The sequence below is a fragment of the Gallus gallus genome, chromosome 1, assembly GCF_016699485.2.
Source record: "Gallus gallus isolate bGalGal1 chromosome 1, bGalGal1.mat.broiler.GRCg7b, whole genome shotgun sequence".
Taxonomy (NCBI): Eukaryota; Metazoa; Chordata; class Aves; order Galliformes; family Phasianidae; genus Gallus; species Gallus gallus.
The window spans coordinates 65,192,656-65,219,533 of record NC_052532.1 but is presented as its reverse complement, the minus strand read 5'-3'; the positions used below and the strand labels follow the sequence as shown (position 1 = coordinate 65,219,533).

The 26,878-nt window shown below is 40.4% G+C and overlaps 1 protein-coding gene across 1 annotated transcript; it reads right to left on the bottom strand.

Annotated features, from left to right (window-relative positions):
- Window positions 1-1,246: 1,246 nt before the first annotated feature.
- Window positions 1,247-26,878, bottom strand: SLCO1C1 (solute carrier organic anion transporter family member 1C1). Its single transcript, NM_001039097.2, has 15 exons — window positions 26,728-26,878; window positions 23,207-23,352; window positions 20,528-20,669; window positions 19,685-19,817; window positions 18,920-19,041; window positions 17,762-17,905; window positions 16,573-16,671; window positions 15,536-15,781; window positions 14,545-14,709; window positions 11,107-11,302; window positions 9,230-9,395; window positions 8,609-8,793; window positions 4,540-4,604; window positions 3,355-3,472; window positions 1,247-2,316 (listed from the first exon to the last, which is right to left on the bottom strand). The coding sequence occupies exons 2-15, from the start codon at window positions 23,333-23,335 to the stop codon at window positions 2,094-2,096; spliced, it is 2,133 nt and encodes a 710-aa protein (NP_001034186.2). The 5' UTR covers window positions 23,336-23,352; window positions 26,728-26,878; the 3' UTR covers window positions 1,247-2,093.

Sequence of the window (26,878 nt, the reverse complement as noted above, 5' to 3'; positions counted from 1 at the left end):
CTTCAGAAGAATCATCCACTAAGTACAAGCTTACATACATAAACTTAGATCATAACTCAAAATGTTTTTTTTCTCCATTTCTTTCTTAATTAGAGCTGGATAGATTTACTTCCCTTAATTATTTCTCTTTCTCTGCTCATGTAATAGTATGATTTCTCCTCTTTCCCTTGATTTTCTTTAAATTTCTGGAAATTTACTGATTTCTGTTTGGCATTAAGTTTCTTAAGTCTTGGACATCTGCTGAAGTTTGCATTGTCTGAGACTGGGAATAAACCAACATTAAGGTTTAGTTACCTTGAGACCTGATGGTGTGAAGTATCTCTTTTAATCCTGGACACTGATGCAGTTGGGTATTTTTGTTGTTTTTATAAAAGTATGTTGTGAATAAGACCTGAGAGTAGGATGCCAATCTTTGTGATTCACCTTAACCAGAATGCTTCAGGTAGTCCTGTAGTCCAAAAGCTTTCTCATTATTTTGTTTGTTTGGTTCAGTACCTAGCCATGCAAGTCTAAGTGACCAGACACAGACCTCCAATGCCTTGTTGCCTGAAGCCACTGATGGCAGGACACCTGAGAGTCCCTGTCTCAACACTCTAGTATTCAGAGTCACTATCTAAAAGACCCACTCACATGGCAAACAGTGGGCTGCATCAGTTCTTCCTCTATCAACTGCATCTTCTGAAGCGATGGGTTTCAATCCTTACCAACTGCTCAAATAGGTGCTTAAGCAACACCCCTCTTCTATGTATACCTATGTGTGGAAAGATCAGGTAGTTCCCCAGTGGCACACTGTAAACATGTATCATTAATAAAGCTCAGTAAGTCCTATTCTTCTGCCTCTGTCCCCTACCATGCATCACACAGAAGACACTCCGCATTTTCCTCTGGTCTGCAAACTCAGCAAGGCAGCGTGGTACTTGCAGTCACTGCTGAGATGCAAGTGATGCAGTGCAAGATTGTTTCGCCAATATTATGATGAAGGGGAAAACCTACCTTTCATCACACACACTGAACTATTAATTGCTTTAACAGATGTAATCTGCAGCGGTGCTGTCATTGTCTTGTTCAGTGCAAGCATTCTTGAGATTTTGTTCCATATTAAGCAACCCTTCATTGTACTCCCCACCTCAAATTCATTAAATACCAAACATTGTCAAACTGCAAAAAGTATGTACAAAAGAGTAGTATGACACGTCTTAGTTTCAGCTAGCAAATGTAATAAATTAGAAAGGAAAGCCCCAAATCATTTTGTCTTTAAATTCATTTTATTCTTCTGAAGCTGTCTTGTCATAGCTTTTTAAAAATTAATCATATGTATCTCATATCAGGGTGTTATTACAATGCATAGAATGCATGGAATTATTCAGTACACTGAGTACTAGCTAGAAACAAGAAACTGCTGGAGACTAAAGAAGCTTGATTTTGCAATTTCCTTTGGATAATACTCTTGTGGAATTGTCAACTGAAATGACAATGTTTCTTGCTGTTATTGCTGTGCTGTAGCAGATTATACTTGAAAAGAAATTCCTAACCACAACATTTGATGGCCTAAATGTTGCGGATTGAATGCAGGGGGTGCCCAGAATCTGTAGCTGATTTGTCCTTCCAGCAAACCCCTGTCCTCCTGCCCCACACTGGAGACCTTGCAAGGGCAAGCTATGTACAAGAACTGATGCAGGATACCCCTGTACTTTGCAGGCTGCAAAGTCAGGCTAGTAGTATAGCTGAAAGCTGCAATTCAGCCACCCCTTGTACACAGAAGCTAGAAAAGGGGCAGCAGCAGCTGCTGCAGCTTGGCAAGGAGGGTGGAACTCTCAGCAGCCACAAAACCTGCTTGTAGAAGTCTGCATCTCCCCAACCATAACAAGTCCCCTCACTTGAGTTCTGTTGACTCAGCAGGACAAATGGTGAGCGGTGTTTTCAGAGTTGGACATGTGCTAAAATACCTGTATTCTTTGCTTTTCATATTTATGGTGAAAATTACAGGAAGGTCAACATTATTCAGGGTGAATACTAAAATACTGCTTCACTGGTGATGAATTTTTGCCTGAAACACCACTGACTGGAAAACAACATGGTGGAGATCCACCTTCCTAAAGCCTAGTCTCCTTTTCTGGCCAGTAAGTTGTCTGAATTAAATGGTCACTATTGACAAAATTATCTTTCCTGCTCTTTGTCACACAGGTGTCTCTTTCCCCGTTGGCTGAGAGGGTTTCATCTTGCAGAGCAGACCTCTTCCGAAGAACCCACAGGACAGCAATACTGAAGAAAATGGACACAGTGCCCAACACCAATGTCAGCCCCAGGTACACGTATCTGAGAGAGAAACAATCCGTCAGAGCCTACCTCAAAAGCAAGGCACAACTAGAAGGCAGTAAGGACACATTTATATTTCCACGTGATAAAGGTGAGGAATGTGTTCAAGAAAAGTGGTAAGGAGATGACGCTGGAGCTCACCCAGCTCACTGCATAGGCTGTGGCCAAAAAGGGTCTCAGGCATTGTCTGACTTCTTCCTTTTCGATGTACATCAGTAAGAAAAATACTAACATTTCCAGGGCATTTACTTTTTTACTTGTCTCATAAACAGTGCCAGTTATGCCAAAAGCATTCGGTGGTGTTTTTGCTTTACAAACATAATGACAGTTGCAATATCAACAGCAATAATAGTATCATTATTCTTCGTTAGGAATGAGGGAATGAGTCCTAAATGAGTTTTTGTTCTTTTCTGCAAATTTCCAAAACATGATGTCCCCCTCATTTTTTTTTTTGTTTGTTTGTTTATTTGTTTGTTTCCCTGGCAGTGGAACCTCAGCAGCCAACTTGTTCTCCCTTTTCCCTCTTATCATTGTTATTCCATTCTCAGTTTCTGCTAATGTCTTTCAGAAACGCAGTGGAGACAATTGCTTTTCTCTAGCAATAAATCAACAGAGTTAGCAGTGCATTTTAGGACTATTGATTGCATAGGCATGTTGTGAGGCATCCTTCCCTTACTTTTTGTGGTCCCTCTCCAGAATGGAGCAGTGATGAGGTTTAGTAACCCTTCTACACATACACACAGAAGACATGCTAAGAAAATTTGGGGAAGGTTCAGTAGAAAATTGAGATTTTAACTGAATTTTTTTGCTGAATATTTAGTGACTTCCATTAGTATTGAAATAGCATGGACTAAAAAGAAGCCTAAACCAGAAGAGAATGCTAAAAACTAAGCATTCTTGCTATTTCTGCTGGTCAAATTCTTTCATTCAAGATCAATTTTTATTTTACCCAAATTTTCTGATAGAAATTCTACCAGTGCTGGCTGTACATGTGCTTAAAGAGAGCAAATTAAAGAATGAATGGAGAAGAGCTGTTACCTGAGTGCACTGGAGTCATAGAGTCTGCATGCTCCTCTTCCCCCACATCTTTTTCTTCCCCATTTCAGGCAAGTAGTATCTATTGCCACTCCAAAATATACTGGGGCTGGAATCCCAGCTGGGTGTATTTAACAAAAAAAACAGAGGCAACAAGATTACTTTTCGGGGTGACCAGTTCTGATCTAACATAGAACATCAAGTTATAAATTCAAATAGCAATGACACTTTCACACTTCTTGCTAATTTAAGAAGTCATGACTTGTGTTGCCCAAATGAACACTTCCCTCCTTATGATAAATCAGGATGGAGTCGGAAATAAAGCTGAGCATCAGAAAGCCTGTTGAGGTCAGCAAGCATCCTTACAAAAGGTTGTAGTGAACTCTGACTTCCAGTACACCTCTACTTAGATTAATTCCCTCAGTAACTCATAAAAATATACCTGCAAAATTATTATGAATTCTCAGCCTTACCTGTTCTGTTATGCTTGATATTGAATAAAGAAAGACAGGAAGTAGTTTTTGCATTGGCTTCATAGCACAAAGGATCACTTGCCACAACGACCAGGGTACATTTTTACTGTAACTATGACACAGCCATAGGATTTACAAAGTCACAGAATCACAGCATGATTAAGGCTGGTAGGGAGCTCTGGGTCCATCTGTTCCAACTTCTGCTCATTCAGAGACACCCAGCGCAGGGTGCCCAAGACCACATACTGGCGGCTTTTGAAGATGACCAAAAAAGACACTCCACAGCCTCTCTGGGCAACCGGTGCCAGTGCTCTATCATCCACACAGCACAGAAGTTCTCTGTGATGTTCTGAGGGACCCTCCTGTGCTCCAGTTTGTGTCCATTGCCTCTGGTCTTAGCACTGGGCACCACTGAAAAGAGCCTGGCTCTTTGCAATCTCCCTTCAGGTATTTAAACACATCAGTGAGATCCCTTCTGAACACCTCTGAATGGAACAGCTCCAGCTCTCTCAACCTCTCCTCATAGGAGAGGTGCTCCAGTTATACAAATATAGATTTGCACCGCCTTTCCAATCCTTTTCCTATATTTTTTAAAGTCATATAATATTAACTTGTCAATTAGAAGTTGCCCTTTCAAACAATCCGAGTTTAATTCTAGGATAAGTGATTAGTGAAGAATATATTAAAATACATCCAAGAATATGTCTGGACTTACCAAGTACTCTTATTGCCAATGTATAGATACCAAGTGCAAATGATTTCAAGTGTGGTTTAATGCATCTAAAAACAAAATGTAAAGTAGAAATATAGAACTGATTGTAAATAATTTGAAACAAACTAGAAATCATGAGGGAGGAAATAAATGTTACTTTTCTTTCCTTGATGGTATTGACCTCAACAGAATCACAGAAATATATATAATAATATGATAAAATCATGACAGCAGCAAGGAATTCTAAACATCTATATTCAGTATCACATTTCAAGGTGGGACCCTTTCAGATAAGACCAGCACTTTGGAGTTACTAATACAAGATAAGAACACTGTGTAAAATCATGCATCATTGGATAATCCTTTTCAATTAAACATATCTGAAATTGAGGCCAATGACCTGAACTAGTAAAAGGTATTTAGGCACAATATTGCCCTTACCCTGTGTCTAGGACAAGATCAAACTTCCTGTAAAGGTAAATCATTCAAACCACTGTCTGACAGAACAGGCCATTTACAGCTGGACATTTCTGAGCTCGTAAAGGGGCCCAGCACAGATGTCAGTATTTCTGGCTTGAAACAGCCCTGCTCCAGCCTCCCAGAAAAGTGGGAGTGGTAGGGCTGAGGACAGCAACTCTTCCTGTCCGTGCTAGCAAGAAGGTGCATATGGAACCAATACAATGGTGTGTACAATGTACATTGATGGTCCCAGTCACCTGGCTGAAATGGGATGTGCTTAATATGTGTGGTGACTAACAGAGGTGCTTCATTGCGCTACCTGATAAAATTCCCTACTGTTTCAGGCATTTCTTTCACTATGAAAAATAGGCTGAAATTCAATTGTTACTATGAGTTTAAACACACCACTTAGGAGGTATGGCCTATGTGCTCTGAAAGGGGATAGGCTGAACTGCCATAGAAATTCATGAAGACAGGAACACCCTCCAAAATAAAGACATTGCAGAACTAACTCTTTTGCTCCCCATCAGTTTTGTTTAGTTTTGGTTTTTTTCCCAATGTAGTTGCAAGGACAGGAGTAAGAACCCATATTATAGACTGTACTTGGGTCATCCTCCCTTAATTTAGTGAAATCGCAAAATGGCATGAAGGTTATGTATGGAAGACAAAATCAAAGTACAGACAGTAAAAAAAAGAAAAAAGCCAACATTGTATGTGTCTCTTGTGATTCACGTGTTTTGTTCTCTGATGACCTGATCATGGTTTATCACCATGCTGTCTGTTACTCATGGTTTATATAGGCATTGACATCTATGCAGAACTGAATACAATATCATAGTAATCTTTGTCTTGTTCTCAGTGGATACATGCTTCACTAGCAGGCTTCAGTCTAGAAGTCCTTTTAATCAAGTATAAAGACATGGAAAGCCAAGGATGGAAGATAAAAACTTCAATATTTATTATGTGTTCTGTTGGATTTATATCCTTTTCTTTCAGATGGAAAAAATAATTGTTTGAGCATTTGTAATACCTTTTCCACAGAAACCGTAGTTGCCTGAGATTGTGAGAGCCAAATCTTTCAGGAGACCTGAGACTTCTTTTTCACTGCCTAATCACATTCCATTAATAGCTTGTGCTTAAACAACAGCCATCTGAAGAACAGGGTTTATTTCCTCCGCAACTTCAGGGCTTTCCCAAGTTCCCTGGCAATTGTAATTAGCTTAATACCTCTAAAAAAGACATTTCAGCAAATGACTCTGTCACTGCCTGCAAATGTATTTCAGTGATTTCAGTCTTGTAAGACACTGAAGTAAATGTCACTAAACCTTACAGGCTTTTAGGGATTTAGCAGTATTTGTGCTTCATGGTGGCTGCAACAATGGCTGCTCATCTAAAACCATAAAATTGCTTAAGCACTGGAATCTTATCAGAGATGACAATACCGAATAATTTTACAAACAGATAACTTGTAAAAAAAAAAAACCCACCAATAAACCAAACTTAAATGAAGTCTGCAGCTTGACCTTGGGATTGCTTCCAAAGAGCATTTGTTGCTGGCTGTTTTTTTTTTTTTTCTGGGAACAGAAGCACACTTTCGGTTCAGACAGATTTTCAGGGAGAGCAGTCAGTGATAGATTTCAGAAAAGCAAGCACGAGCTTAAAGTGGAACTGTGCCCGCAGGTCACTTGCAGGGGACAAAAGAAGGGGATTAAACTTACTGAATTCTATTTTATTTATCAGTGCATTGGATTCTGACACCTTCAGTTTAGTAGAAAAACACTTTACCCCTCAGTTTCAATTATGTGTATCTCAAAATAATTTTCAACAGAAACAAAAGCGACTGGAGCAGAACCAATAAAGCCGTTTTTTCTGCTTTCATATAAAATATTTTCGGATTGTTATTGAAAAACCTCTCCAAGATTTTTTAAATACATCCACAAAGCAGTAAGTCCCCTGGGAGCAAGTGGTTGGGGCTGCAAGGTGCAGGCTCCTCTGTGCAATTTAAGCTCAGTTTCAGCTTTGTGCATTACCTCCCCAACTTTTATGTGGTAGAGACAAGATGGATAGCTGGAGGCTGAGCATGACAGAGATTGTGCAAAGGCCCTGTGTGATATCACAGCTGTACATTTTCACCCACATGCTTCATATAAGGTAAAAAAACATGTGGAGGGATGTGGAAAGGAAACTGCATCCTCGACACTTTTTATTCAACAGAAAATCCCACTTTACTAGAGGCAACACAACAGCTGAACTTGCCAGTTATCCTCCTCTTGGTGCATAGACTGTTTCAACAGTGCATAAGCTTCAGTAGAAAAAAAAAAAAAAAGATTTAAACACAATTTTTCTTCCCACAGATACTCCTTGGACAGACACCATGTGTTTTTGCAATGCTCAATGCAACACCCTTCCCGGTGAGTGGGGAAAGCTATGCAGTGTGCATGGGTTAAGGTGTAGACCTCACTGTAAGTGCCTGTGGAGATCGGTGGAGAAGCATTCTCACCTCAACCATTTCTTCAAACCTCTGTATGGGCATTACTTCTGTCTCAAGGGTTGTGCTGGAACCACAGCTGAAGTTACATTTCCTTATTTAGGTTTTTCCATATACTCTATATACATCCAGTTCTAGCACTGGCTTTTTCCATGTAGCATAAAGACCCTGTCCCGTTCCAGAAAATTTCATTCAAAAGTTTGGGTGTAAGAACAAACAAAAAATAATAAATCTCAGTTAGAGAGTATTTAGTGTTGTTTTGTTTGCGAAGTAGAACATACACATCTGGAAATAATTTAGAAAAAGGAACTGAGAAAGAAAGCCTTCCAAGGCAGAGTGGAGCAGCACTTGCTTAGAATCCAAAAACTGCAAGAAGCTGACAAAAAACCCGGATTAATCACTGGAAGTATTATGTTACTTTTGCACTTTCTAAAATTAGTTTAGAAGCCTATACTCGGTGATGGACAAACAGTCCCAGCAGTTAAGTACATAGTGGAACAATCCTTTGGGACTTAGTTTTAATAAACCCATGATTGTTACAACAGAAAAAACTCCAAAACAAAAACCCAGCTCATGCTAAACCTATCTTTCTTTCTTTCTTTTTTTTTTTTTTTTTTCATTTGAAGAGAGAAATGTAGGGCATATCAATGATATGGAACAATACAACAGACTTGAGGAGAAGAGCTGAGTGTATGTAGATGGTTTGGGTTAGGTCACCCCTGCATATGTGTATGCTGGTATACAAAGGAAGCACAGAAAGCTGACTACCTGTATGCATATTCATGCACACATTGGTATGTGTAAAGCTCATTTCCATTCATGCCATGGCTGTTCAATACTGTTCTGCTGGAGTAAAAGGTATTAAGTGAAGCGGAACTTGACATAAATGATAACTAGGCCTCCTCTATCATGTTTAAAATCAAAAACATATAGCATGTATCTTTAACTATAAACACACTGTTGTATCAATGGCAGAATGCCTTTTAATAAATAAAAAAATAATTTAAAAGCTACCTCACAGCTGAAAACATTTCACAGTATTAGGGAATGGAAGGAGACCCAGTTTCATACATCAAAATACCTTGAAAACATTTGCCAATGTTAGTAGAAATAATGATTGCTTACCTTAGAAGTAGTATGTATCCTGGTGTGCCACCTACTGACAAAGTGTATGAAGTGATAACCGATATTACCAGAAAATATAGAAACATTTTCGGACACTCATTTCCTTTTTGACATGGTCCCATCACAGCTGAGGAGCTTCTTGATGGAGATGCCATAATCCCCACACAGCTGCAGTTAAAGAATACCTGTAAGACAGCAGGTGAAAGCGTGATAATCAGAGCAGCAAGAAAGTACTCAGGAACTGCACATCATGCTTTTTTGGTTAGCCAGAATTTTAAATCCTATCTGGAAAAGGTTTTTCAACAGGAAAACTTTTGTTAGTTTAGGAAAATTTTATAAAGAAAATTGGGATTGCATTGATGAATGCATTCCTTTTTTTTTTTTTTTTTTTTTTTAATAGTTTTGTAGCCAGCAGTTAAAATAACTCCTACATTCTCTTCTTGGAATTTCTACTGGAAACAGCAGTTGAGAGAGTTTTAAACGTGGGTGGCAGATTGCTAAAAACCTCAGGAGTTTCTGGTTGGAGAGAACGTGCCTTACTCATTTTCAATTCACTCACTCTCACAGAATTGGGCTATTAGGAAAGCTACCACATCATGTATGGAAATGAAAGGCTCTCACAGTGTTTTTCCCACTGCCATTGGATGCCTGGCAGCCAGCGAGACACGCAGAAATGTAGGTGATGCCATTCTCTCCACAGATAGGATCCCAGTCATTCTGGGAGCACATGCAGCCCAAGTTGCACTCTGAGAACAGGCCTTGCTCATAACCAACCTTCTGCTTGGTCCTGCAGGAAAAAGAGGAATCACAGTGATGTTTTCTGGCAGATGTAGAGGAAATTGTTATCAGCTCATGGGGTTTGTGTCTTTAGGTCATTAACGTGTAGTCTCTTCCTATCAGTACAGCAGGGTAGATTCTTATTTCTCTGTTGTCACGAGGATTTCACACTATCAGATGCATACTGTGAGATAGTAGTTACTTTATTAAGGGAGACGGCTAATGATTCTATTCAAGCATTTTCTCTCATTTCCTAAGATTGTAGTTATCTCAGGTTGGATGCAGACATAACAAAAGTGGCCGAAAAAGCTTGATTACTCTATTGACAAGGAGAGGATTGAGTTATTCATGGGAAACTGTCACTGAAAAATCAGTGGGGAAATGATCAGAAAGGGATTTCATAGAATCACAGAATGGCCTGGGTTGAAAAGGACCACAATGATCATCAAGTTTCAACCCCCCTGCTATATGCAGGGTCACCAACCACTAGACCAGGCTGCCCAGAGCCACATCCAGCCTGGCCTTGAATGCCTCCAGGGATGGGGCATCCACAACCTCCTTGGGCAACCTGCTCCAGTGCGTCACCACCCTCTGGGTGAAAAACTTCTTCCTAATATCTAACCTAAACCTCCCCTGTCTCAGTTTAAAACCATTCCCCCTTGTCCTATTACTATCCACCCTTGTAAACAGCCATTTCTCCTCCTGTTTATACGCTCTCTTCAAGTACTGGAAGGCCACAATGAGGTCTCCCTGGAGCCTTCACTTTTCCAAGCAAAACAAGCCCAGTTCCCTCAAACTTTCCTCATAGGAGAGGTGCTCCAGCCCTCTGATCGTCTTAGTGGTCCTCCTCTGGATCTGCTCCAAGAGCTCCACGTCCTTCCTGTACTGGGGGCCCCAGGCCTGGACGCAGTACTCCAGATAGGGCTTCACAAGAGCCGAGTAGAGGGGGACAATCACCTCCCTGTCCCTGCTGGCCACTCTTAATGCAGCTCAGGTTATAGTTGGCCTTCCGGGCTGCAAGTGCACACTGCTGGCTCATGTCCAGCTTCTCATCCACCAGGACTCCCAAGTTCTTCTCTGCAGGGCTGTTCTCAAGGGGTTCTTCTCCCAGTTTCTACAAATACCTGCGATTGCCCCGACCTGAGTGCATTTATCCAAACTGAGGATACTACATTGCCTGACAACTCTATCTGCACCTTCATCTAGCTGCTGATGAACACAACCACCACACAGCTCCTGGGGCTGTAATAGCAGGGCTTGGTCCAAGTGTACCTCATAGCTAGCACCATGGTTAACTCATGGTTAATTCATTAAACCTTCATTTTGGGTTCAGAGGCTATTAAACACCATGAGTTGCTCAGCAGCACACAGAGACAAGGAACAATTAATTGAATCTCACTCCCTTACTGAACTCCTCACATTTCCTGGAATCTCTATGTTCAAAGCAATGGTCCCATGGCAATAATAATTAAAAAGTAATCAGAAAAATAGTCTGCACTTGTGACACAAAACCCAAAGAGCTGAAGGCGGCAGTCACAAACGGGTTCTGACACAATGCCCACTGGAATAGACAGAATGGTTCCCACTGCTTTGAATCACATTTCTGAGAAGCATATTTAGGTCATTCATTTTTTCAACAACATATACTTTGTGGAATACAGTGATCAAGGATTTTTCTTCACAATAGCATGTTGTGCTGAAGTTTGCCCTTCCTGGCATACCCGTGGTAAGATACGGTCAGTCCGGCTACATCCGAGTTCTCACAGCCCATGGCAAACAATGAGAGCAACAGCAGGTAACCAAAGAAAGATGATCCTAGGGAGATTTTTGCAGCCCCTAAAACATTGATTCTGAATTTCTTCATGATCAGTCCCCCAGAGAATATGCCAAAGGCCACAGCAGGAATGTTGATAAGACCTGAAATCAAACAGAAAAATTGGTATTACTGAAAACTCTAGCTCAGTGGACTATCCTCCTCAGCAACTAAAGCAGCAGCACTGATAACGTGAAGCAGTAAAATATGAATCATCTTCAAGTTGGGCATTTTATTTGTCCAAATTTGGATTGTTCCTGTGAACATGCTGGGACTGCTTTTAATTTGCTCCTAGGGAAATGCTTCATTGCTAGGTCTTTGAAAGGTTAGTATCAGCAATATCTTATTTAAGGTGGAGATAACAACGTTCTAATTTCTTAAGCTAGGTGGTTAAACACTGTAAGTTTGTCAGAGGAGGGATCATTGTAGTGTTGATTCAAATACTCCTAGTGCTGTTCCTCATGAATGGTGCTCTAGGCTCAGAGAAGTTGCCTGGGGCATTGTGCTGCTATGGAAAGCCAGGGTCCTGTGGGGTTCTGGCACAGGCCCTCCCTGTGGCTCTATTCATGTCCTTCACCACAGATCAACAGAAGGAGCAGCAGGGACCATGCTCCAGGGCTGTGCTGTCTCAGGAATCATAGAATCACAAAATGGCTTGGGTTGGAAGGGGCCTTAATGGTCATCCAGTTCCAACTCCCTGCCATGGGCAGGGTTGCCACCCTCTAGATCAGACTGCCTAGGGCAGCAACCTGGCCTTGAACATCCCTCCAGGGATGAGGCAGCTTCTCTGCTTCCCTTCCACACTGGCAAGAAGAGCCCAAACTGTGTAATTCTCAGGGGCATATTCAGTTTTACCCAGTGTTACAAAGCCTGGAGAAAGACCTGCTCCTTCTGTCTTTATTGAGCCATAAAACTAACAACTCCCCAAAGAAGCCTCAGACAGGGAGAGAGCAAGTGATATGCCACCACCTTCACACACAGGAGATTTATGCAATTTCTCCAGTTTTGGTTGTTGGAAATGCTCCTCTAGCTGAGTTTTGCATCCCTAAAAGATACATATAACCCAAGGGCACACTGCTTGTGATAGGCTTCAGGCAAACAAGTGGAAGAGCAGTGAAGGAAATATGTAACATGGTGTGACCATTGACTCTTAATGGAACAGTTCTGCTCAAAGCCATGTCCATATTGATAGCCATGGACAAGATCAAAAAAATCCTGCTCAGTACAGATCTACTTACATCAAAAAGATGTAAATTTACATCAAAAAGATGTGAATAGAGACCACCACAAAAGAATCTGCACAATCAAGCAAGGTACACTTTTCTGGATTTCATAGTTACTGAAACTGATTTTCCCAGCTTTACCAGCTAGCTTCGACACATCAAATTCTGGTTTGTACAGAGCTCAGTATTTGTTTTGAAGCTTTTATTTCATGCTGACATCTAGTGGTGCTGAGCTGAGCAAGCATACAAAACAAAAGCAAGTACAAAAGCATCCATGCCTTCAAACATATGATGAAGTTTCTGACGTTTATTCAGATTTCAAACGACTTGATGAAAAATACATATTCACGTTGGCATCTGATCTCCCTACTAGGAAGTGCACTGGGACCTCCTTAATTTCTGGCTCGAATAAGTGTTAAATCCATCTGCATGCATGGAAAAAGAAGTGCTGAGCATTGATGCTAGAAGTATGCTTGATGTTAGAAAGAGAACTATTCCATCTGGCGAAAGCATAAGTCAGTACTTTGGTAAGTATGAGAGCCCCATTCAGTTACTGCTGAGTTTCAAGAGACTCCACTGGGTGGCATTTTTCATCTGCATTCTTGTGAAAATTGTATTTCAGGGGATTTCAGAAGTAGCATCCAAAGTGCAGCATATGTGAAAGTAGAGTTACAACATAATCTCTTGTGGGTGCCCTGTCCAAACACTCTGAAGCAGCAGCTTTTCCTGTTCTCTTTTCCTTGTATGGAGAGATTGGGACTGAGTGTGGGAGCTGCATGATGTACCAGAAAGCACACACACCATGCTTGCCCATTCCTATGCACCTCTTTTATTTGTACATATGTTTTATGGCCTTACAGATCAATCTATTGCTTGACACTGGCATCATGGAAAACAATATTGTGCATATATTTATGGAAAACAATACAAACACACCCTTTTTCTCTCTAGCACGTTCCTTAGTTTGTGACTACTGAAAAATATCCTCTTCTAGCCTCCAGCATGCTTTGTTATTGATGTTACAGTGCTTCAAATTGCTCTGACAATTCAGATGTCCTTCAAATATATGGCAATAGAAACATATGTCAATAGAAATAAAAAAAAAAAAACAAAAAAGAAATAGAAAAAGAGGAAAGAGTAAGGGAAAGGGAAAGGGAAATAGGCACTGTTAGTACAAGCAAGCCCTCAGCTTTCTTAGCAAGAGCGGATTGAAAGAGGAAGAAAAGGGAAACAAGGGAAAAACCCCTTGTTGTAGTGATGATCACTCGGCCAGGACCCTTCCCTAGCCAAGCTGTCACACTTTCCCTGGTGGATGTAGTCTGTATGCTTTGTGAAATCAGATGGATCTTAATCCTCACTCAGTTTGCACATACCTGAAAGCTTAGCTCCAGAAAATCTGTAAATACAATGAGAAGTACTGTGCTGAATGCAGGGATTGTTTTCAGGACTTTCTCTGGCCATTGCCTATGCCTGAAGATTTCTCCTTGCTTGTACGGGTGTCGTGCCAGGAAATTCCAGCCTCTATCTTTAAGGAATTAACATAGCACAATGGATCACTACAGCTTTTCTGCACATATATACTTCGTTGCTGTGCAACTAATGCTGCTCTGAAATACGGCAGATCCCTCTGTATTGAACAGACGTAAACCTCTTTGCTGTCTAATGCTGTTGAGTCACTGGACCTCAGCAACTGAGGCCGAGCCTGTAGGTAAGAAAGCACTGGCAATATCACAGCTACTTTATGATCAGTCCTTTAGCATGCACTGAGTTGATCTTCATTTTGTTGCAATAAGTGGGAAGCCAGCAAGGAAACAGATCTGTCTGATGACAAATTTATGTCAACTATTTTAAAATTAATTATTTTCCACTTTTTCTAGAAGAATTGGAAATAAAGTATCAAATTGTGCAATCTTTTACAGTAATCCTTGTACAGATAAACTATGAGCTAACAAGTGCTAAAGCAGAAATAAAGTAACTTACCTTCTATGAGCTACTACTTAAAAGCCAGATAAGGACGGAAGAGGAAAAAAAACAGCCTCAAGAGCAATTTTCTCTATATGTATGCATATGCCACTCCTAAAATGTCCATTTTTTAAGGAATCAAGAAGCAGATATAGCATTACCTATAACAAAATTAGTTTTTGAAGATGTTTGCCCATACTGTTGTTCAATATATTTTGGCTTATATGTCACCATGCCAATTAAAGAATTGAAGTGAAGGATACTTGCACATAAAAACAGACTATAAACTGGATTTCCAAAGAGGTTCTTCAGTGATGGCAAGAAGTCTGTAAGACAAAACAGCAGAAATGACAACCAGACCAGAGAGAGAATAACTGCTGCGAATAATGTTTTGTGATCTGCGTCTTCCAGAGCAGAAATGCAGGACATTTTTGGGGGAATAGAGTCCCACTACGTTTGTAAGAGATGCACTCCTGGACGGTGGGAATGGTGGACTAAAATACTAAGAATCAGCTTTCCAGAGCAGCCATCTTGATTTAGGTACCTTCTTTTGATCAGAAAACAGGACTGAGCTGTTACTGTGTGTCTTCAACAGCCACAGCATCTTTCAGCTGCAATTAGGAGCAGAGCAGCACAGCTGACAGTAAGCACAGACATTGAGTTACAGATTGAAGTATTGAGGGAAAATACTTTTGGCAAAGTAGGGCCAAGGAAATGCAGTTGTACAAAAAAAACCTTTTGTTAAAATAGAGATAGTCTCCTGAAGTACCGTACCTGGTATGTTCCTATCCTTATTCTGATCAGCCATTGCATGCATTTTATGAATGGATGACTATAAAGAAAAAGAAGGTTCACTAGAAACTGAGATTGTTAGTTTTTGACACCCCACATCTGCAACAGCCAAATTCTGTGAATGACAAACTTTTACAGTTTTGTGATATTTTCTGCACCACGAGCATAATTTTAAAGCTCTCAGCTGGATAAACTCTACATGCAGGTTTACAGAATGATTAAGAGACCCTTTTATGCATATAAATTAGGTGGAAACTGACATCTGAGGGAAAAAAAATATATAATTCTGAGGTTGTTAAAAAGTTTGAAAGCTAGTGAGAGAAAGACTCAGCAGTCAGGGCAGAAGCTCCGACAACTTGCCTTTTGCCATCTCAGCAACCTTCATTTGCGGCTGATAAGATTTTTGTTGCTCTTTGTTATCCTGAGTGATGAACTTGGACTGCTCAGAAGAGGTGCTGGAGTCCTTTCTGCTCTCTGGTTTTGGGAGGTGCTTGGGCAGGAACCAGAAGGGGATGCCAGCCAGAACACTGATCACACCTGCTATTAGGTAACCCAGCCACCAGGCTCCCACCCATTGCACATCCTTGTGAGTTATTGTTATGCTGTCTGGAGAAAGTCAAGAAAGAAGAAAAAAAAATGAAAGTTGTTTAAGGAATGTTTGCTGATAGCAAGGAAGATGATTTTGTGGGAACTTTTCTCCAGAGAATTCCATTCTCCCGACACCATATTTAGCTGTGCCATGTGTATCTGTGGATACTATAAGAGCAATTTAGCAATTTCAGGGGGGTGACAGTACTTGCTGATTCCTGTGTCACACTGGTGTCCTGTCCCTGGCATCAGGGTGTCCCAAAAGACTGCTCACACGTTCCCAAAGAGGCTGCAAGGATGAGGCCACAGAGTGGTCCAGTTAAAAACACTGCTGCCCTATCTATACTGTTCTGTTTAAGGGTCACAAGCCCAGCTAGAAGAAAGGTGTTGTATCAGGAGGAAGTTACTTAAGAGCTCTTGCATGCATTGCAAGACCTGTTTTCTAGGTCACGATGGTCTACTGGAAAATGAAAAAGGAATTCTCTTGGCAGGAGCCTCAGTCCTGTCTCTTCCTGGTGCCTACTGCCTGTCCATATCTCCTCACCAGCACAACTCCTGAGGGCAGCAGTTGAGGCTGTGCTGAGGGAGCATTGGGCCTCCTATTTCTTCCATACTTGGCCTTTTGGATGGACTTTACTGCATGAGGCACTGCATTGCAGTCATCCATTTTATCTCAGAGAGTAGCTGCTCCGCCCCCATTAGCCTTTTATCTATAGAAGCTAACTTAATAGTTCTTTAACTGGAACATATGCCTAAAACAGGCATACTGGAGCTTAACTGATTTTTTTAAACTCGAGTTTTCAACTTACCGAGGTCTACAAAACCAATGTCAACATAAAGTTTGGCACACAGAGATCCAAGGAGAAAGCCAAATATTGGACCTATAATTGCAAGCGTCTGTACGCAGCCTGTAATAGAAACCAGGGGACTGTTACTCTTCTGAGTGAAAATGAACATCAGCTCTCGCTGCACAAAAGAACAGAGTCCAACATGATAAGTAACAAGTGAGACAGTCTTAAAATACTAACCCACCTTTGCTCTCTTGCACATCAGTTACTCAAATTAGCGCTTTTGCAAGAAGGAAAAAACAATAAAATTTCACCCACTTCACTGTCACTTTGCTTTTTGTTGTTAAAGAAGAATTAAAGAACAAAATTCAGACGAACATAATGAATCAGGGAATTAGATAGCCTAAACTTAATAATAGCACCAATCTATAATTACTATAAACTCTTTAGCTGTCTAGATTAAAGTAATTGGAAAACAAATATCAGTTACCAAAATAAACTTCAAATTTTGGTAGACAATGAGCAGGCAAAAAAACCACTTTTGTTGGGTACCCAATCTTAACATATTTCAAAACTCCTTAAGCTAAACATTCCATATTTTGAATGTTCAAAACTGATCTGGAAATCTGGAAAGACTGAATCATTTAAACAGAGATCCTGAGGTTTTCCCAAGCTGGAAACTTTGTGAGATGAGACGTTGATGGAGAAAGACCTTTTGGTAATATTTCAGGTGAATACACAGAGCTCTTCACACAATGAATACAAAAAGAAAAAGGTGATATCTACTTTTTCAAGCCTCAAGTACTATTGGTTGTAATCCTGTTTCAGTCTGAAGGGAAAATCATGAGTGCCTACTGAAATTTTAAGTGCTTAAAATAACACGTTTTTATCAGTTTCCAGAGAACTGAATGTGCACAGAGGCTCAGCAGTCTGCATTCAGAAGAATTAGGAAGATTAGGGTAACAGCAGGAACCTGAGGTAAAATTCTTTCCTCAAATTAAGATAATGGACCTGTGCTAGTATAATTAACAGGGGACTTGGAAGCTTTAATGTATATGATTGTTAAATAAACTTCAGTATTGGAAATAATGAAAGTAAAACAACCAGGGCAAGTTAATTCCAACAACAGTCACTCCATTAGCAAAAATGACTATATTTTCACTAAGGAAAAATCCATTAGGAAAAAAAAAAAGTGAATTATTTACTTTACCAATGTATAAGGCAGCATTCTCTTCAATGGCATAATCATCAATGTATGTAATTCCCAGAGGCTGAATAGGAGTTTCACCTATTCCACGCAAAAGATTTCCCAGGAAAACATAGATCCACATGGAAGAGCCTGCTTTTTCACATCCTGGAAATATCACAAGAGAGACAACAATGTGTTTTTACCACAACATTTTTACAAGGAATGCTCAGGACTTCTAAAATGCTTTTAATGTAGGAAAAACAGTGGGAAAACTGAAAAATGTTTTGGGGCCAGAGGGGGTAGCAGTTTTAACCCCATCAGACTGAGGTGGACACATGTCTAGCAAGAACTACTTCAGGTAAATAGTAAAACATATTAAAAGTTTTATAAATATCTTAGCACCACAGAACATCCAAAGTTGGACCCACAAGGATCTTTGAGTCCACCTCCTGGCTGCATGCAGGACCACCCAACATTCAAACCCCATATCTGAGAGCGCAGTCCAAACGCTCCTTGAACTCCAGCAGCTTGGGGCAATGCCCACTGCCCTGGACAGCCTATTCCGTGCCCACTGCCCTCTGGTGCAGACCCTGTCCCCAACCCCCAGCTGCCCCTCCCCTGACACAGCTCCATGCCGTTCCCTCGGGCCCTGTCTCTGTCACACAGAGCAGAGCTCAGCGCTGCTCCTCTGCTCCCTGTGAGGAGCTGCAGCCGCCATGCTCTGCACAGAGCACACCTCAAGTGGTGAGACAGTTTCCTGCTGTGCAAAACAGAGGGCAGTGGGCAGGAAGAGTAATGAGGAAGTGGGTCTGCAGTCTAGAAGACCGTATCTGCTATTTACAGCAGGACAAGGACCCAAAGGCTCATTTCCTGACAGAGGGAAGACCAAGGATTTCTGAGGGCCCTGTGGGAGTTTGGGGTTCCTGCAAGCCATGATGCTGCAGAATGTTGCTGGAGAAGAGGTGGCAGCCTGAAAAGACATCTTGGCTATGAGCAGTGGCAGATATTCATTTACTTTTAATAAATTTGTCTCACTAGGTAGATCTGGCTTTTCTCTGGGACAGATCCTTCTGATTCCATTTTTTTTTTTTTTTTTTCATTCTAATAGAGTCAGCGTTTGAGAGCCTTCTGATATGTTGTAGGGTGCTCACCACAGTATGTAAAATAGATTGCTCTCACCTGCATTTACTTTGGCTTGAGATTTTTCCAAGGCCGAGAGTGGAGTTTGGCTTTTCTCCTGTAGACATGGAGAGATGCTAACAGTTGAATTGATGGTGGAAGGAAATCTTTCATACTGATATCTGTTTACAAATCAAAGTTGTTTTTTACTCTCCCAACTTAGAAGAAAAAAGAAACAAACAAGTCTCTTGCTACCATGGAGGAGAGCACTTAAATACAGCACTTGAATGCAGATTTTATCTGCATCTAGTATTATAAACTATCTGTTTGTACTGAATAAATGACACTTGGTTTATACTGTAGTAGTGTATGAATCTTCCCCATTTGGTTCTCTATATGTCACAGTGATTTCAGTTTAACAGGAAATCTACTCTACTGTGATACATGAATCTGTACTAAAGAGTATCAGACAGTGGGTGGTCAGTACTGTCTGGCTCTTGTTTGATACTCATATTGTCTTCATGATTTTAGTCATCACTTCACCAGATCTCCAGTAATTCTTAAACCCTGTCAAAACATGGCTGATATTTGAGCTCATAGTTTAATAAAACTTAAGTTGATTAAAACTTAGAATGGCATATATGTTAAAATATTAGCTCTGCTCTAATAAAACAAGTCTTAGTAATAAATATTAGATTGAGTATCCACATCTGTATACAACTATTTCTGTGGAAACTGCCTTCACAGTCAGTGGTTACATATCTCAGTGAACTAGCATCCAGCATGCATCGCCCAGTTGGAAAATACCAATCACTTTGTGCTTACCGTCCCATGAAGAACTGGGGCATTGCAATTAGGAATGTTCCAGCTGACATAATTAAGCAGCCTGCTCCAATTATTCTTGGCCTGTGCAGCTTCGCTCCAAAGTAGCTTACAAAAACTATGATTAGGAGGTTCCCTTAGAGAGTACAAAAGGAAAAGTAAGTTTTATGGCTTGTTGATAAAACACCCCCTAGAAAAATTATTCACAGTGTATGCAGCCACTTAAGGGGAGAGGGCTGACTGCATGTGGTTGGTACTTCAACATCTTTCCAGGCATCTTTCCAGGAGCCCAGTACATTTTATGATAAGAAAACCATAAACATTTGGAAAAACAACTGGAAAAGAGAACTGTGTCAGATGATAGAGCAACAAAGCTTTATATACCAACTAAGATTCCATCCCCATGAATACCACAACTCACTGAACAGCCAAGAGACAAATCCAGTAATTTGAAATAGCAAGAGATGATGTCATACTCTTAACCTTAGTACAAGAGTGGACAATGAACACAGACTACAGTTAGAGTTTTGTACTCCTACTAGAGGAGAGAGAAGGTAAAATCTTTGCAAGTTGTAGAATTCTCATTTATCAGTTAACAGGTTTATTAGTATTAATTAACTAGCAGCTAAGCATATCAAATCACAAAATATTTAGGACTATGTTGATTTGCTTGTGTTAGCAACCACATCCTATCCAATGTAATCGTATTGATAGTCATACTGATTGCTACTAAGTAAACCTTGTTCAGTTTTAATGGTCAGAGAAGATTCATACAATCATTTTTCACAACAAATTGCATCATTGTATTTTTTTCTGAAAACAAAAATGAATTGATACAGCACATACCAATTTCAAAACTTCCATCAATAACGCCAACCAAGGAGGAAGGGATATCAAATCTTCTTTCTATTTGTGTGATTGTACTTTTTAGATAACTTCCTGACAGTGCTTTAGCAAAATAAACAAAAGATAATGCACCAAGAAATATCTGTGAAAGAAATTGACAGTGATTAAAATCAGGCAGAATGCTTTACTTTATTAGTTATTTCTAAGCTGCTTCACATATGCTTTAATATCCTAGTCTGACTCAGGATTGGGCTTTGGAAATGAAATTCTCGACCCCAGCAGTTCACACTACAAACAAGCAGAATAAATTCCTTCCAAAATAGTTAAAGTGGAAGATATACTCCAGAAAGGCACTTCAACAACTAAGGGCTCTTCAGTCTGTGGGACAGGATTGTATCGAGCCTGAAATAACTCCCCACACTGAAATGCATGTAGGGAACATAGGGTCCTCAGAACCAGCTGTTCCACTGCTACAGTGCTATTGCCTAACATAAACACAGCTTTACTAAGTTTACTAGTTCCAGGGATAGTCACACACCATGCAGTTGGTGTTGGAAACCACAAGTTTGCCTTTTACCTTCAAATGCAAGCAGCATTAATTGAATATACATGGCTGCTCTTTGCAAAAAGTGTCAAAAACTGTAAACAAAAAATTAAAAGACACAGTTTTGTATGATATACAGAGAGACCAAGACTCTTGTCCCACTCCTTAGGTCTGACCTCTGGGCAATCAGAAGCTTTTCCAGCAAGCTGGAACCCTGCCAGTGCAACACTCCTTACGACATCACTTTTCACAAGGCACATTAGTAGTAATATTGACATCACTGTTGGATGCCAGTTCTCACGTCAAGGTTCAGAAATAGCTCTGTGTCACATTCAACACATTTTTTCTGGTTATTTCTCTTTCAGAAGCACGTGTGTAAACGAACAGCATCTCGTTCTGATTTCCCATGGTGAAGGCTCTCAAAAAGCTCTCTATTAAAAATATTGCCGTAATATTTTACATTTTCTGTGTATTTATGCTCTTGGATTTTAAAAAGCAATGTGAAAGCAACTATGGTTTTCCACAAGAAAATCATACAGGTGAAATTAGAACTTCAGACTTCTCTGTCTCTCTGATACACATTTTTCCAGTGGGTTTGGAGCTGTTCCTGCAGAGAGATGGAGAACATGTGCAACAGTGGAAAAATGCTTCAGATTTAGATCTGGGATAGAAAGGTGCACAGGATTTCGCTTTCCTCAGTAGCCTGTGAATGACCATAAGTAAAATATCTAACCCTATATTTTCTGTTTATGAAGGTAATTTTAAAACACAGGAATGCTGATAATTAGTTAAAAAACAAAACAAAACAAAAAGAAACAAATCACCACCAGATTTTTTTTTTTTTTAGTCCAAAGGTTAATCACAACATTTTGGTTCTCAGAAGCAAAAAAATCTGGAACAGAAAAAATCTGAGCCGAAATATTATTTCTTTTCTATTTTTGGATCTGATAAGCTGATTCCTAATTGGCTAATCTATGATTGGAGTTTTATTCAGTGAGAGGATTGGATTGTTTTAGAGCAAATGGAAGAACAATGGTAAAATTACTATTGTGCCACAGATTTAATTAATACAACTCATCTTCTGCTTCAAGGCAGGATCCCAATTCTGGGCCTTTACAGAAGCAGGTAAAATCAGGAAGAATATTGAGAAAATAAAATGTTGGCAGCAGTTACTAGATTTCATTAACATGACTATATCTTAACTGCTTTGCATAATTTGTAGACTTCAGTTAAATAGCCATTGGTCTTGGTGACTTAATTGGAAGCTGAATCAGGATCTGTGAATAAATTGGCACTATCTTGGTTCACTTGGAAGAACGACAAAAATGAAAAAAAAAAAAAATGCAATCTATAAAGAACTTGGCAAGGCTGGTAAATCATTTTCCATATAACTCAAATAATCTTTCTCACTGTTGTGTGGTGATTTATTGAGACCTCACCCAGGAGTCTCAGCATTTCATAACTTGGCTTTGGAAAGTGGGTAGAGATGACATGCAAAGCATCATACTGTCTTCCGTACCCCAGTGTCCCAGAAAGTGGGGAATCCTCCTCCAAGGGGCAATGGTCTGAGGTATAGCCTTGTTGTAAGGCTTAAGCAGGGGGCTTCCATTGCATCAGTGAAGTACTGTGGGTACTGGGAATGCTGATAAAGCAGAGATACTTCAATTCAAAGTGCTTTCATACAGACTTCTCTTGAATCAAGAATGTTACAACAACATTGGACTCAGAACACACAGATAATAATATAAATAATGTTTCCCAGAGCTTGGAAGGCTACAATCTTAAAAATGCCATCTGCACTAACATCTGTCTGTCTGACTGTAGTTTTGGGCTTCTTATACTCTGCTCTTAACTTCATGAAAATAGCATGGTGCAATAAGGAGGATATTACTGACCCTTCAGGATGAAGGTGTCATAACATGCAAGCATCAATCAACATGTTATATTTGAATATTGCCAAATGTTAGGCAAAAGCAGATTAGAGGCAGGTATTTTTGTGAGTTTGAAGTATCTTTAATAATTTTGCACTGACTCACCAACACATAATCACAACATTCAAAGGGTTAGTTTACAAAAAAAAAAAAAAAAAAAGTTTTCTAAGTCTCTACCAGAATATTCAAAAGCTCTTACTCTACCTTTATACCTCCACAACATGATTGCTTTTCCTTGGAAGTAGAAGATTCAGATTTGAATGAAGATCGGTCAACAGGCAGGACTGCGTTGTTTGAGAATAACTGAGCATTTTCTTTTGAAGAAATCTCCATGATGATATCCCCTGCCTCTAAACCAGAAAACACGAAGAACATTTTTAAAGGGCATCCTTTCAGCTCAGCCTCAAAAGTTTGTCATGTGACAGCAACACCCTCTTGTACTGTTTTCCCTACAACAGCAATTATCAAACTTTACAACAGAATCTGACCAGTGCACTGGATGTTTAATTAAGGAAATTTGCAATCCACTTGACTATAATAATGAAGATTAAATCGTACTCAGCAAACAATCTTCATCTTTATTCTCGTGCTATCATCAATGTGATTTCATTGAACATTTGGCCAAGCATCATCAGCAGACTAAGAGAGGCTCGTTAACATTTTAAATCACATTTCTGGAACCTATATGTAAGCTCACATTTCTAGATGTAACCATGTCTGTAGAGACTTCTCAGAGCTGATCTCTGAATTTCCCACATATGTGGGACATTGAGTAATTAGATCAAAGGAAATCTAGTCTTGTTAATGAAGGACTTGGATTGTTTTATATTGAAACATTAGCTCTAATCGCCTGATGTTAGCTAATGAGTTACACAAGAATAAAGAGGTTTAGCTCCCTTTACCATATCAGATAGGGCCTTAGGGCTCACTGGTTTTGTCAGTTGTTACAGGAAAAATGTGAATTTGCTTCTTTGCAGGTAAATACAAAGAAGTAAAGAAAACCTAAATGCTGCACTTTGGGAACAAAAGGTATCAGTAATTCTTAAATCTCTACTTACATAGTACAGTACGTGATTCTTAGTTTCAATCTCTCTAAATCAGATCTGAAAATATTTATGAAATCAGCTTCTGTGTTCACATTTGAGCAGCACTGTTTTATAGAACCGCTGGCCGAAAATAGAAGTTCTTATTCTTCTATGTCTGTCTAAAACACAGATCTTACACAAATGAAAGACATAGAAGATTTTAAGAATATGTATGTTTGTATGTGTATCCACTCGTATTTGTGACTTTCGAGGATCTTGTGCTTGCAGAAAACTTACAGCCTTTTCCTTCTTTGTTGTGGTCTTGAGAAACCATCACACTGCATGCCACGCTCCCAAACTTGTACAGTGGGGAATTACAGCATGTGCGTCACAGCGCTCACACGGGAGTAAATTCATTCACATTTATGAGTATGGGTGTGACTCACATATAGTGTGCTACCACGTAAGCACATGAAATAAGCCTTTATTTTACAGGAACAGAAAAGATAACATCTGAAACATTGATTAAGATAATTTTCCTTATTTTTGAGCAAAGCAGCGTCCAGTTTGGGAAGGTCCAGCAGGGCAGCAGGGACATGCATGGTCTTCTCCACTGCACCCCATATACAGTGCTGGCCAAAAATGTGCCATGGAGCTGCTGAGATGGAATATGACACAGCAGTGCTTAACTGCATCCTACAAATTAATGTATGGTGCTTGAATGCATCATGCTGAGTTAGTAAAATCTGTGAAAGGATGGAGGATCAACAGCAGTGCTCAAACAACTTATACTTGTCAGTACAAGCACATCTCTTCAGATGTGCTGGCGATATCTCTGAAGGAAGCTGTTAAGACAGAAAACAGAACACTGTGCCCAGGGTACCATAGACCACTGCACTGTTAGCTCTAGCTCTGACCACATACTACTGCTGCTCAAAGGTCTTTTTGGTTTCAGTGCTATTATACAGGGAGAATTTGTAATGCAATCCCAGCTGCAATGAGGGGTCAGAGATAACAGACCAGGGAGTTATCCATGGAGTCTGACCCGGTTGGTTGGGGACCTGGGTGTAGTGACAGCCTTAGCTTTTTGCCCTGTCATCCTGGGCACCACATTTCTCCAGTATATGAGGACAGATAGCCCATACTGGCTCTTCCGTTCCAGACATAGGGGGAATCTTGTCAAAGAATAATCCAAAGCAGTGGCACAACATTTCCTTGAGGCCAGGTTACTGGACCAGGTAAGCTGATAACTGTAACAAAGAACTAGAGTTCTATCAACATGTGTGTGACTGCAGAAGGGATTAGGCATGGATGCATATACATACACACACAATTTTCTTAAAGTTGTGTCTTTTAGACAACAAACTCCTAACTGCACTAACAATAACCTTGATGCAAGATTTAGATTTGCTTGTTGTTTTAAGGACATATCCTTACCATGTGATATTTGCAATGATAAAAACGTACTTCTTGATTTTAGCAGTCCTTATTGCTAAGCCTGTATACAATGCAGGTTATCTGGCAGTAAAGATATTCAGCTCTTATATAAGCAAGGAACCATATGGTGAGAAAAAAAACAAGTATACCTAAGCATAAACAGTTAAATGTGTACACACAGACAACATATTTTCTCTTCCTTCAATCAAATGCCATCTAAGCAGAATTTCCTAATTACAAGTAGTATCTTCGGAAGCTTACATAGCACTCTGAAGATATTTAGATGTCTTCCATGGGTTAGTCCTTCTAAATTCATTTTGTAACTCTTATTAGAAATTAAGAAAGCACTGTATAAGGCTGTTTTCTGTCTTAAAAAAAAAAATTATTCCCATATTTAAAGCTGCTTGTCTCCATCATAGTCAAGGAAGAGTAGGTGCATAAGTGAGAGGATTGCCTAATTCTGCCTGATTGTGAAATAGCAGAAGTTCTCTTGAATGTAGCTAAGCAGGAGCCATCAAAACCAGGGACATTCTCAACTCTGTCAGGATAAAGGAGGGAAGAATGTGGTGTTTTACCACACTTAGGAAGAATAAAATCAAACCCAATTCTACTTTAACATTGCCTTTTGAGGGAGTACTGAAATAAATAAAATGGGCAGAATACAAAAGCTACCACATCCATTCCACCTATGCACATCTGGACTGGTGACTCTGCCTGGAAAACAGCTACTGGCCACGGTCACCCTGCATCTCCCTGCCCATCGCCAGGGCCCTCAGCCAGGTGCCAGCCCCTGCTAACGAGATTGTCTCTGTCCCGTTGTGAATGGGCCCCCTGCTCACCTGTGGCACTGCGGGGGCAGCAGCAGTGCGTGCCCTCCCCAGGGCTGACATGTGGGGCCAGCCAGGTGGTCAGGTCCGGGGAAGGGCCCGTCTCCGAACATGCATGCGGTGGGCTGAGGCTCCACCAGGCAGCTCCTGGAGTGCCTCTCTGCTCGTTCAAAGCCCAGGCAATGAAAAAGTCCTTCCCCCAGTGGAAACACGTCTGCTCTGCAATAAGCCTCCTTAGACATGCCTTTGTTGTGTGGCAGCCCACAGGCGTGGAAGCTGCACTTTGCTAGACTAAGAGGAAACAGCAGACCAGGACAGAAACATCGTCTTGAAAAGGCAACTCAACAAGGAGAAGAAAACCCAACTCTTACCTGGCAGCAGAAACCCCCAGATGGTGCCTACCTGTTGGTAAGCTCCCTCTATCGCTTATGCTTACCCATACATGCACGCACGGTATCTGGTCCCAACATAGAAGTGGGAAAAGTTGGAGGGGAAGACCACCTCTTAGAAAGTATCCAGCCTAGGGATGATCCATCTTATACTGGAGGTAGAGAAAGGAATAAACATATGGGTGGAGGAACTGCTGT